The sequence below is a fragment of the Talpa occidentalis genome, unplaced genomic scaffold (genome assembly GCF_014898055.3).
Source record: "Talpa occidentalis isolate TD23 unplaced genomic scaffold, MPIMG_talOcc4v2.1 talOcc4.10, whole genome shotgun sequence".
NCBI classification, from domain to species: domain Eukaryota; kingdom Metazoa; phylum Chordata; class Mammalia; order Eulipotyphla; family Talpidae; genus Talpa; species Talpa occidentalis.
In genome coordinates this window covers 70,122,894-70,136,070 of record NW_023600993.1, presented here as the reverse complement: position 1 = coordinate 70,136,070, position 13,177 = coordinate 70,122,894, and the positions used below count along the sequence as shown (strand labels likewise).

The 13,177-nt window shown below is 39.5% G+C and overlaps 1 protein-coding gene across 4 annotated transcripts in view; it reads left to right on the top strand.

Moving 5' to 3' along the window:
- Positions 1 to 13,177, top strand: part of CFAP61 (cilia and flagella associated protein 61) — a 278,265-nt gene that overhangs the window by 27,091 nt on the left and 237,997 nt on the right. For all 4 annotated transcript variants that reach the window (XM_054695984.1, XM_054695993.1, XM_037493943.2 and 1 more), the window contains exon 7: positions 5,089 to 5,221. In XM_054695984.1, coding sequence (XP_054551959.1) covers positions 5,089 to 5,221 — 133 coding nt within the window. The remainder of the gene's footprint in view (positions 1 to 5,088; positions 5,222 to 13,177) is intronic.

Sequence of the window (13,177 nt, the reverse complement as noted above, 5' to 3'; positions counted from 1 at the left end):
GTGGGAACTCAGTAGAGTTAGGAAAGTGAAAAGTTACAAAAAGCAGGAAGAGGGTTGGTTCATGTGAAACTCATCTGGGTTTGCTAATTAGTATTCCCCGCCCCCCCCCCCCCCCGCCCAGTTTTATTGAGAAGTAATCAAACATCACTGGATAAGTTTAAGGTATATAGCATCTGGTTTGATTTACATTTATTGTGAAATGATTACATAATTGGTTTAGTTAACATCCATCATTTTATTTGGATACTATAAAAAGAAAAGAAAAATATACTTTATCTTTGTCATGAGAAGTCTTAGAATCAATGTCTTAACTTTCCTATTTACCTACTTTCTTATATATCATACAATTCTTAAGATCTATTGTCTTTAACTTTCCTACTTACCTACTTTCTTATAGCATTTCTTACAGCAATGGTAACTCTAGTCATCATGTTATATATTAAATCCCTAGTACTTTTTAATCTCATAACTGGAAGTTTGTACCTTTGACCACCTTAACCCAATTTCACCTTCTCCTTCCACCTCTGGCAGCCACAAATCTGATCTTTTTAAATAAGTTTTATGTTTTTTAAATGTATTAAATCCCAAATGTAAGTAATATCTTTCTTATCTTTCTTATCTGACTTATTTCACTTAGCATAGTGTCTTCAAATTCCACCAATTTGTGACAAATGGTAGGTGTTTCTCTTTTTTTAATAGCTGATTAATACATATCTATAGGTATACATATATATGCCACATGTTTTTTTTTTTTAAATAAATTTTTTATTGTAGTGCCATTGGTTTACATTGTTGTTAGTATTTTGGAAGTATAGGATCTCCCCCTTCAGGTGCAGTCTTTGTAGCGAGCCCACCACCAATTACCCATAGTCCTTCATCATAATTGTGCCCTCTCTGCATCTATATTCACCCTTCTTCCTCCCTCTCTGGATGCCTCAGATCTATGGTCAGATTTTAAAGGTAAGTTTTAAAATTTGTCTTTGACCATTTGATTGGTTTCTCTATGTATAAGTGACACCACACAGTATTGATCTTTCTCCTTATGGCTTATTTTGCTTAGCATAATCCCTTCCAGCTCCATCCAAGTTGCTGCAAATGGCATGAATTTATCTCTTTTGATTGCTGAGTAGTATTCCATTGTGTGTGTGTGTGTGTGTGTGTGTGTGTGTGTGTGTGTGTGTGACATCTTGATCCACTCAACTGTCTGGGGGCAGTTAGGTTGTTTCCGTAGCTTGGCCCTTGTAAATTATAGTGCTACTATGAACATAGGAGTGCAGGTTTCCTTTTGAATTAGTGTTTTTGTGTTCTTTGGATAGGTAGTAGTGGAATTGCTGGATCATATGGCAGATCCATTTTCAGTCTTTTGAAAAACCTTTACAGTGCTTTCCACAAGGACTGGACCAGTCTACATTCCTACCAACAGTGTAAAGAGGGTTCCTTTTTCTCCACACCAGCCCTTCTTGTTTCTGGCCTTTTTGATATGGGCCATTCCTACAGGTGTGAGATGGTATCTCATTGTGGTTTTGACTTACATTTCCCTGATGATAAGTGCTGGTGAACATTTTTTCATATGTTGTTGACCATCTGTATGTCTTCTTTGGAGAAGTGCTTATTGACCTCTTCTGCCCATTTTTTTGATTGGGTCATTTTATTTTTTTCTTTTTATTGAGTTGTATGAGCTCTTTGTAGATTTTTAGTAGTTACTTGTGTGGTGTGCAAATATTTTCTCCCATTCCATAGAGTGTCTTTTCATTTTAATTATGGTCTTTTTGGCTGTGCTTCAGGCTTTCAGTTTGATGTAGCCCAATTGTTTATATTCTCTTTTGTTTTCCTTGCTGTTGTATATGTAAATTGCAAAGACATCTCTGAAGCTATGTCATCAAGTGTTTTGCTTATGTTTTCTTCTATGTACTTTATGGTTTCAGGTCTTACATCCAAGATCTTTTATCCATTTTACACCTATTATCCATTTTGAGTTGAATTTTTACAGTAGGAAATAGTGGTCTAGTTTCACACATTTGCATGTTGCTGTCCAATTTTCCCAACTCCATTTATTGAAAATGCCACATCTTTATCTGTTCATTCGTTGATGGATACTTGGGTTGTTTCCATATCATGGCTATTGTAAATAATGCTACTGTGTATGTGGGATGCAGATATCTTTTCAAATCAGTGTTGTTATTTCCTTTGAATATATTCTCAGAATGGGATTCCAGGATCATATAGTAGTTCTATTTCTTATTTTTTGAGGGATTTTCATTCTGTTTTCCATTGTGGATATGCCACTTTATTAGTCCTATCCATAGTACATGGAGCTTTCCTTTTCTCCACACCCTCACCAGCAATTGCTGTTTCTAGTCTTTTTGATGATGGCCTTTCTAACAGTGTGAGATGATAGCTCATGTGGTTTCAGTGTTTCTCTCTGATGATTAGTGATGATGAGCTTCTTTTCATGTACCTGTTGTCCACTCTATCTCTTCTTTGGAAAAATACCTATTTGGGTCATTTGTCCATTTTTAAATTGGATAATTTGTTTGTTTTGCTATTGAGTTGTATTAGTCCTTTATATGTTTTGGATAACAATCCTTTATCAGATACATGTTTTGTAGATTTTTTTTCCCATTCCATAGGTTGTTTTTTCATTATATTGACTTTTTCTTTTTTTTTTTTTTGCTTATGGAAAATTTTTAGTTTGATGTAGTCTCGCTTGTTTATTTCTGCTTTTATTGCTTGCACTTAGGTGTCATACTAAAAAAAATCATCATCAAACTTTGGCAAGGAGCTTTGTCCCTATGTTTTCCTCTAAGAATTTCATGGTTTCCGGTTTTACATTTAAGTCTAATCCATTTCAAATTAACTTTCTTGAATGTTGTAAGAGAGGGGACAAATTTCATTCTTTTACCTGTGGAGACCCAGTTTTCCCATCACCATTTGTTGAAGAGATTGTCTTTTCCACTGAGTGTTCCTGATTCCCTTGTCAAATATTAGCTAACCCTATAAGCGTGGGTTTATTTCTGGGCCCTTGATTCTGTTGTATTGGTCTATTTGTAACATGTTTTCATTTCAGTGCCATTTGGTCTGGTATTTATAGTAGTTAGACTCTTCTTCTCCCACAGTGATTGGGAGATAGGGGCCTTATTTTCAGGTGTTCCAAAAGAACAAACCGTATTCTTTTGGAAGCCTTGAGATTTTTCAGGAAGACATTTTAGTGGGAACTAAGATCATGATGTGGCATTGAGTGGATAGAAACTAGGTTAGTGTTTGTTCAAATCTTTATTGGCCAAGGTTGATGGCTAGTTGAGAAAGGGCTTAGAGGAACCTGGCTAGAGTTTGCTCAAGGAGTCGTCACAGAGAAACACAGAAATACCACTGTGTCCCCACAGAGCATGTTCTTAGTTGGGAATATGCCCTCATTGAAATTAACACCAGGAGTGAACAATGGATATTTAGTGATGTCCCCATTGTTGAGTTTCTGGGAAGGGAAAATGGGAAAATGAGCCAGTGGAGGGTGTAAGGTAGAGAGGAGCCTTGAAAAATGCTAGATTTTAGAATAAGTGAAGGGGTAACAATGCTAGATAGGGAAAGAGGTGGAAGGAAGAAAGATATCGAGCTCTCTTTCCAGGAACATTGAGTTGTGGTAGGGATGATGGAATGATTCATGGTGTCAACCTCTGGCCTTTGAGCCAAAGATTTTTATCTTAACTATTTGTCTTCTCCACTGTTATTCCTGATACAAATTCAAGTAAGTGTTAAAAGAAGATTTTTAAAGTGTATTGTCATCTCAGTGTAGTATGTGATGACAGGGATTAAGTCAGCTGACCTGAGTTCATTTCATGACTTTGCTACCAACTGTCTCTGTTTTATCAGGCAAAGCATTCCATAAACCATATGACCTTGCTCTCTTCCATCTGTGGAGTAAAGATGGCAATACTTGGGTTTGCTACAAGAATACATGAGTTTGCTACAAAAAAGTATAGCAACAGAAGTAATTGGGATAAAACCCTGTGGTTCATATGAATACTGCTCATTCAATAGACAGCTACTATTACATCAAAGAGAAAATATTAGAAAATGAGGTAGAGAAGATGTCAGGGTAATGCAATAAAGGAAAGAGAGTACAAAGGTTAGCAGCCAAATCAGATATACTATAAACAATTAATACAAACGTGGAATACTTTAACAAGAAAAGTACTAGGAAAAAAAGTATAAAAACATTCTAGACAAGTAAAATAGAACATGAAATTTAATGAAGAATATACTAAAACAAGAAGAAAGGGATGATAAATATGATAGCAAAGTAGAGTCAAGGGGTCAGCATCACCATAGTTCTTGGGTTCCCTTCCCATCACTTCTTATTGGTTGCCATGGTCACTGAAAGGGTACTGAGAATGGAGATTTGAGGTGAATGTCCCCAAGATGGTAAGCAGAACTCCATTACCTTTAAACCAGTATTTCTTGCTCTCTGGGAAGTATAGAGTTCTCATAGGCCAATGTTTGAGAAATGTATAAACAAAGTTAAATATTCCTTTTCACAGTACTTTCTGATAGCCTTTAATACATCACCATGATGCTCAGGAGAAATCATGTAGAAATAAATTGTTTTTAAACCGTGGAGTTCTTCTGAGGGAAAGAAGAGGATGATGAGGACAATACATAGAAGTAGTGTTCCTTGGTACACATTTGGAAAGTGCTGTCCCCAGCTTTTTGTCCTTTGGCTCATGACAAATGCAACCCTAGATTCCACACCCAAATTTGACGAGTGTGTTCCCTCTGTCAGGAATGTTCCACCTGCAGTTTCTAACATTACTTCCTCCCCTTGTTTTCATTTAGGTCTCAACTCAGATGTCCTTCTTTAGAAAAACCATTCCTGACCACTTCACACCATCACTCTCCATCCTAATTGAAATGTTTAAAATGATGTATTTGTTACAGTTTTATTGTCTGTTTTTCCTATTAGAATGTATGTTCCTTTTATCAACATGTTGCTAAATTCTTTGCATTTAGAACAGGGTCCAACACATAATAGATGCTCCATTGAAGGAACAACTGGATGACCAAACACTGAACTTAAGTTTTTCCCTTAAACAGGGTAGAAGATCATGATGATCTCATGCCAATATTTATGCACTATGACACAATTCTGAAGGAAACTTATGGTGAATACTTCCTGGCTGAACTAATAGAGGCCCAAGACGAAGAGAATCATGCTGTCGTGTGTGAGGTTAGTGATTGACCCACCTGGAGATACACAAAATGAGAGAAATGACAGAAATAAGTGACATTGTCCTTGGTTTGGCAGAGCACCCCACAGCTGCCATCTCTTTCATCTTCCCCTGTGTCCTTCCCAGTGGTATGCCAGACTGGTCTCTGAGCTAAGGCATCACCCCTGTTCCCAGTGTTACTAGCTTTAGGTATTTGAGCTCTGTGAGCTTTAGTCTTCCTCTGTCAAAGCAGTGAGCATGTGTGAATAAATCCATGAGTCTTGAGACCATCTCTCAACCTCTAGCCATTCCTGAAGACATTCACTGAAAGAAATGCCTACATTATAGAATTTTAACTAGATGGGCTCTATCTCTGCATTTGACTCTACTGGTTTTGATAAAGAAGATCCTATTTTTGATAGCTGAACATGGCATATTGAGGTATCATTAGGTATCTGAAATTAGTTTTAAACCTGCTAAAATAGGTCTTGCTGAAAAAACAATGTAATGGCATTTTCCCTCCTGCTCCTCCATCTGATGCTTTTGGTGTTCTTATAAGCTGAAAATACTGATATGGGGATATTCACGGGTTCTGCCCAGTGGAATGGAGAAATCATCTGGATTGAAAAAGTTGAGACTGTTAGTGTCTTGTGGTCATTAGGGAATGTGTGGGGACTGCAACTTTGGAACAACAGTGCCATCTTCTTTGTGTGTACATGGGAAATGTCAGGAAACTATTGAAAAGCAATGGTATTCAAATCTTGGCTTGTAACAAAATTACTTCTTCAGCTGATTAGAACACAGGATCCTGGAATGTACCCTCCATGTTTCTGATCTAGTAGGTCCAGAGTGGGACTTGAAGATCTACATTTCTTACTAGTTCCTAGGTGAAACTGATGCCATTGTGTTTGAGAACACTGTTTTAAAGGAGTGAAGCTTCCCTCTGAATGGTTTGTTACTGACAAACTCATAAGGGAAGATTTGATGATAGTTTCAGAATTTGAGAGAAGGAAGCAATTCAGATGTGAGTTAAGATGTCCTTCTTGGGCCTCCCCGGTGGCGCAGCGGTTGAGCGCTGGGTTGCGAAGCTGCCCGCGGCCTCTGCAGCGCTGGTTCGATCCCCGGCTGCTCCCCGGCCACCTGAGCAGGGTCCCACATGGCGCGCAGACCTCTCCTGCCGCCCGCTGCTCCCCTCAGCAGTGTGCTTCGGTCCTTCTGCCTGCTCTGCTCCCCGCTCTGGCTCTGGTGAATTCTCTCACCCTCCCGTGTTTGTATAAATAAATAAATAAATACCCAGTGCTTGTATAAATAAATAAATAAATAAATCTCTTTTTTTAAAAAAAAAAAGATGTCCTTCTTATATCATGTGGGAAATACAGAGGTCATTTTTTATAAAAGGCTTTAAAAGAGGTTTATATAAGTGTGAACTGAATGTTTTTGATCACTAATCTTATTTTGAGTGAATTCTTATACTTGTCTTTTGTGTATCATAATTAATAAACATATTCAATAGATAGAGCCCTTGGGTGCCCAGCCCTAGAGCTAATTATTTCATTTAGGTACTCCCAAGGTTCAGGCAAAATGATCACAATTTTTTTTTCCTGAAGGAGATATTTGACCTTCATTTCAAAAAGAAAGAACTTTTTGCCATTTTATTGAAAAGCATTAGAAGATGGGAATTTAGAAGCTTTCCTTCCAGAATAATTTGTTGAAGGATTAATCATTCTTTATACACTCACTTCTCATAATTTGACACAATTATAGGAGATAAAGAATATAATTTTTCTTTAAGAATTTGGAATGAAAAATTCTTTTACTCTAATGGCATGATCAGTTTGCAGCTTTTTTTCTGTATCAGAAGTTCTCAAACTTCTTGTGTAGGAGAATCACTCAGGAGGCTTTTAGACTATGCCTGTGCCAAGGAACTTGTATCTAGAATATGCGAAGAAATCATACAGCAATAAAGAGGCAAAAATCCAAAGAAAATGCGGGCAAAGGATTTGAGTAAACATTTATCAAAAAAGAAATATACAGATGAATAATAGCCACATTGAAAATGCAAATTTAAACCCACTTTACACTTACTGGCATAGTTATAATAACAGAGAAGGACAAAATCAAGTGTTGACAAGGATGTGGAGAAATCTGCACCCTCCTACATTGCTGATGAGATTATAAAGTAGTGCAGCCATTAAGGAAAACAGTCTGGAATTTCCTTCAAAAGTTAGACATAGAATTACCATTTGACCTCGCAATTCTACTCCTAGACTTGAAAATGTATGTCCAATAATTTGGTATGGATGAATTGGAGTGGAGCTTGTTCATTTTTGTGACACCCAATATTCTTCCTCTCTGGGGTTTGGGATGAGAAACTTGGCATTCTCTGTGTTCTCAGTGTATCACACCAGGTAAGCGCCAGTCCTGGGAGGGTGGAGGGGAGATGCAGATCAGAATGCCTGTTCTGCTGTTGTATTTAGCAGTGACCCAGCCTGTGTGGAACATTGTACATCTTCCATAAGATTTTATCCTCTTTCAAGTTTGTGTGCCTCCGTACAACTTCTGTTCGTCTCCATAGTGCCCCTGGCCGAACTTATAGCTCTGCCACTGGTATCCCCTACTACAGACCACAACCCTCAGGTTCCTCTTTCCACCCACCTCCTATTTGATATATGAATCTCTTTGGTGTCAACCCTGTTGAAGTCTGCACTTGTTTCTACTGTCTAAGGGATAATCAATCCCACTCCTCTCCATGAGACTGTCTCTTCAAATGGTGTCCCTCTTGCTTTCTGCTGCAACAACCACAACCAGTAGCAGCCAGTCCCTGCTATGACCTTTGCTAAGTTCTGTTACATCTGCATCCTTTGGCAGGGTCTGCTCCACTGCTTGCTAGGCCCTACAGTGTCTGGGCACCTTCCAGGTCCCTCTACAGGGATCACTGTGGTCTTCTGGGGCCTACTGTGGTGATGGCTGCTTCCAGTCCTGTTTTGGGCCTCTCTGAGGTCTGCTGGGTCCTACTACAGGAAGGGCTCCTTCCAGTTCTTCTCTGGGGGCTTGTTAGTGTCTCAGGGCCTGGTTTAGTGGGGCTTCTTCCAGATCCTGCTCCAGGGCTCACTGGGGTCTTCAGCAGCCTTCTTCAGCAGGGCTGCTTCCAGGTTTCATCCTGGGACTACCTAGGGTCTGCTGGGGTCTACCATGATGGGGCCCACTTGTCAGTTCTGGTTTGTTTATTTGTGGGACTTGCCGGGTCTGGAGCTCACCTCACCTTCTGGGCTACCTGCTTGGCCCTTTCTACTGCTTACTGGAGCGCCCCCTTCTCTGGATATTGTTCCTAGTGTGTCCTGTAATCATCTGTTCCTAGTGTATCCTGTAATCAGCTGTAGTCTAGTTGTGAGTATATGGAGGATGTGAGCCTGTTGTCTTCACTCTGCTGCCTTCTTTGCACTCTCCAGCTATAGTTATTTTTAATACTCTTATCCTTTAATCTTTGTACTAGACTTAAGTGGTCAATACTAACCATATTACAGTGTCAAGATTATTCTGAATTTGACTATATATTATACTTAAATTTACATTGCATTGTATATATTCATGTTTTCTAATTAGCATCTTTTTATTTCAGTTGAAGAACCATGAGTTCTTCAATGTACATATATTGTACTTCAAGTTAGGGGATTAGGTTCATTTGAATATTTATATTCGGTGTTCATTATAAGGCAGGTTTAGTGATGATGAACTACTTTTGTTTGTCTGGTAAAACCTTCATCTCTCCCTCATTTTTTTCTTTTTTTACATTTTGAAAAGACAGGTTTATTAGGAAAGGAGTAAGAGAGAGGCACCCACGTGGTCACATGTGGGCAGGATTGCTCCCCCTCATTTTTTGAAGGACAACTTTGCTGAGTAAAGTATTCTTGGTTGGTAGTTTTTTCTTTCAGCACTCTGAATATATTATCTCACTCTTTTCTGGCATGTAAGTTGTGCTCAGAAATATGCTGATAATCTTTCAGAGATTCCCTTGTAAGTTACAAGTTTTTTGTCTTTTGCTGTTTTTTGTTTTATTTTTCCCCTTTTTAAAAATTTTTTAAAATTTCATTTTTGCATAAAAGAACTGGGGTGCAGGCTGGGGGTGTGTGTGAGAGAGGATTTATCAGTGACAGAGTGGGGAGCAGGACAGGCCAATTTACTGAAATATACTGCTAAGGGGAGCTGCGGGTGAGACAGGAGAGGTCTGCTGTGCCATATGTGGGTTAGCTTCCTGGCAGGGGGCTGAACTCAGGCTGTAGAGGTGATAGCACTGATATTTAACCCCTAGGCCCCCAGGGAGGCCCCTTCCCTTTCTTTATTGAGGTGATACTGGTTTACAAAACTGTATATAAGTTAGGGGAATATGTTCATATGAATATTTTTATAGCAGAGTCATAATTTTACTATTGAGTGCCATACACTGTACTTTGACTCATGGCTTTTCCTAATCTTCAGCAAAGAGTCACAGGACAGAATATGGCATGCTTCATGAATTTGTATAGGGGCCATGCTAATCTCTGTATCATTCTAGTTTTAATAAATGTGCTGCTGAAGTGAGCATTCTGCTGTTTTTATGATTCTGTCTTCGTCTTTGATTTTTGATAATTTTATTATAGTATCTTTTGAAGGGGGTCTCTTTTAAGTTGATTTTATTTGTTTATCTATGATCATCAAGATCTTGGATATCCAACTATCTCTCCAGATATGGGACTTCTTAGCCATTATTTCTTCAGTAAACTTTCTGTCCCCTGCTTTCTCTTCTTTTTAGGGCTTCAGTGATATGTAAATAGTTCCTTTTGATAGCCCATAGATCATATAGGCTTTCTTCTCTTTTTCATTCTTTTTTTTTTTTGATCTCCTGTAATTTGATAATTTCAAAGTTCCTGTTTTCAGTCTCACTTATTTTTTCTGATTGATCAATCTGCTGTCACTGCTCTCTATTGTATTTTTCATTTCATTCATTATTTTTCAGCTTCAGAATTTGTTTCATTCTTTTTTATGATTTCAGTTGCTTTGTTAATTTTCTCATTATGTTTGTATGTTATTTTCCTTATTCCATTGAATTGTATTTCTGTGCTATCTTATAGCTCATTAAGTTTCCTTAATATGTATATTTTGAATTTTTTATCTGGTAGACTGGAGATATCCAGGTCTTTCTGTTAAATTACTGGAAGGTTATTGTGATCCCGTGGTGGTATCATTTTTAAGATGTGCTTTGGAGTTTTGTGTTTCTCTATTCACATTTGAAGTAGCAATTACCTCTTCCTGTTTTTACTGTCTTTGGAGGAGAGAAACTTTTCAGCAGCCCTCCTAGAGATTCTGAGGATTTCTCAGACCCTCTGTGGATAGGCTGTTCCATATGTCTTGCTTTCTCTTCTGATAGATTTCTTCCTTTCTTTTTTTTTTAAGATTTATTTATTTACACATACAAGAACTGGAGTACAGGCCAGAGGTGCAGGGGAATGAGAGGATTCACCAGAGACAGAGTAGGGAGCAGAACAGGCAGACTGACTGAAATACACTGCCAAGGAGAGCAGTGGGTGAGACAGGAGAGGTCTGCTGCACCATGTAGGTAGCTCCTTGGCTGCAAGGGATCAAACTCATGCTGCAGAGGCTGCAGAAAGCTTCACAGTGCTGTGCCTAACCCCTTGCACCCCCAGGGGGGCCCTCTTCTGATAGATTTATTTTTTTAAAGATGTATTTATTTATGCATACAAGAACTGGGGTACAGACCAGAGGTGTGTGTGTTGGGGGGTGGTGGTGAGAGGACCCACCAGAGACAGAATGGGGAGCAGAACAGGCAGATCTACTGAAATACACTGCTGAGGGGAGTAGCGGGTGAGACAGGAGAGGTCTGTTGTGCCATGTGGGTCACCTCCCTGGCCGGGGATCAAACTCATGCTGCAGTGGCTGCGGATAGCTTCATAGGTTGCGTCCTAACCCCTTGTGCTACCAGGGAGGCCCCAACTGATAGATTTCTTAAGCTTACTTTCATTCCATGAAATTTGCAAAGCACCAGACTGAGTGCTGATGGCCTCTCTTTGTTTACTGAAAGGCGGAACTACAGCTTAAATTTGTGGTCTCTCCTTGGCCCGCAGATTCAGTTGATTTTTTGCATATACTCATTAGCCACTGCCAAAGCCTACCTGCATGACTGCTGGGTGTATTCATGGAATCTGGCAATGGGATGGAGTGGTATGTGGGTGAGGTATATGGAGAGCTGTGGATGACCATGTGTCAGCTAGAGCCATTCATGGGTGTGGCATTCCCAGAGATTGAGGGTGGGCTTGTTCGATGGATAGAGGGAATCTGTGATGTGGTTAGGGTCTGTGTCCCTTTTATGTCCTCCCAGAGTCCTATCTGTTGCTCTCCCAGACCATTTTATCCCATCCAGTCATTTAGCTCCCAATTTAGTAGTCTAGATGGGATGGGAGAAATAAGTCCCATTGGCAGTCTAACACACAGCTTGACAACCTGGATACTCATTCAAATGTTCACCTCAGGATAAATCATGAGCCAAGGAATATATTCCTTAACCCTAGCTATTCTGTAGTAGATGAGTGTTCTGGATAAACATGACATACTCACTCCAGTGCATCCAAACTTGTGCTTCCCCCCCCCCCCAGTGGAATGTTAGGACTTATCCTCTGGCATGTTGGACTTCTACAAAAGTTCTCTCCTGTGTGAATGATTGTCTTAGTCGGTAGTCTCCAGGGGCTTCCATACCTCAGCCAAAAGGTACTGAATTTAGTTCACAGCAACTGTAGGGTCTACAGCCAGGGCCAACGTCTCTCTGCCTGTTTCCTGACATGTAGGTGGGCATGGGTGGACCCTTTGATATAAGTCCATAGTCCCTCAAAGATGCTTTCATTTACGAATGGTTGCTGAATGTTTATAATTGAAGTGGGAGACAAAAACTATGTACATCTTAGGCTGCCATGATGCTGATGTCACTCTTTTAGTTGTTAGGTATTCAGGTGGTAGTTTGAAGTAAAATCTCTTCAGTTAGTGCTTGTGAGGAGCATCTGAAGTGAACTCTTCCCCTAGATTCTTTCTCTTATCATACGTTGTACACTTTCAGTGTGTGTAATTACCAGCAGAAAGTTGCAGACTTCCACGTTGTAGGCTCAGCCCTATACAGATGCTTTGGTGTCTAAAAGACAAGTGGACACCAGCCCAATCTCTGGAGGCCATGCTGCCTGCCTTGATATCAGATGCTTTGTGTTTTGTGGGTATGGAAGTTTGCACTTCAAACTTCAAGTGGGAGGACCTGGGAGTGGGTCTCCAGGGTGCACCATGCCATACTGCATCTTAAACCTTTTCAGTTTCAAAATCAATGTTTTCACTAACCTCCCACCTGCCTCCTGGGACCCTTCCCCCAACCACCTGGATTTCTGAAGATTGTTGTTTTAGGCAGTAGTGTGCTGAGTCAACTTCTCTGGCTCATGAGAGCCAATTGTTAAATCTTTGGGAAACTGGTAAGCTGACTGTTAAATTATATAAGCTTACAGTGTAATAAGTTATACTAAAATATAGTTAATATTCATAATGTATCACTTCCTATTTTTTTACTGTAATTTATTCTTTTGAGGTTATTTATGCCTGTGATCTCTGAACAGTGGAAACTCTATAATAGTGGCTACTGAGCAGCTCTCCCCAGCTCCCTGTTCAGTGACATCACACTGGTAGCTTTGACTTGGCCACAGTTGAAGTATTTACACCATCAAAGTTGGCAAATGCTAAAACTCAGGGCTTTTTGCCTGTGAATGATGATTAGGCATTTACCAGCACATTTTACTTTTAGGTGACCATGATTCATCAAGGATAATGGAATAAAGTGAATCAAGACTGCCTCTTTCCAAACAAGCCTGTTTCAGATCATGCCTGTAGGTTGTCTGAGAGCTATATGTTACGTGGGAAACACTTTACTCCTTAAGGGTTTTTAACTGTGAAGA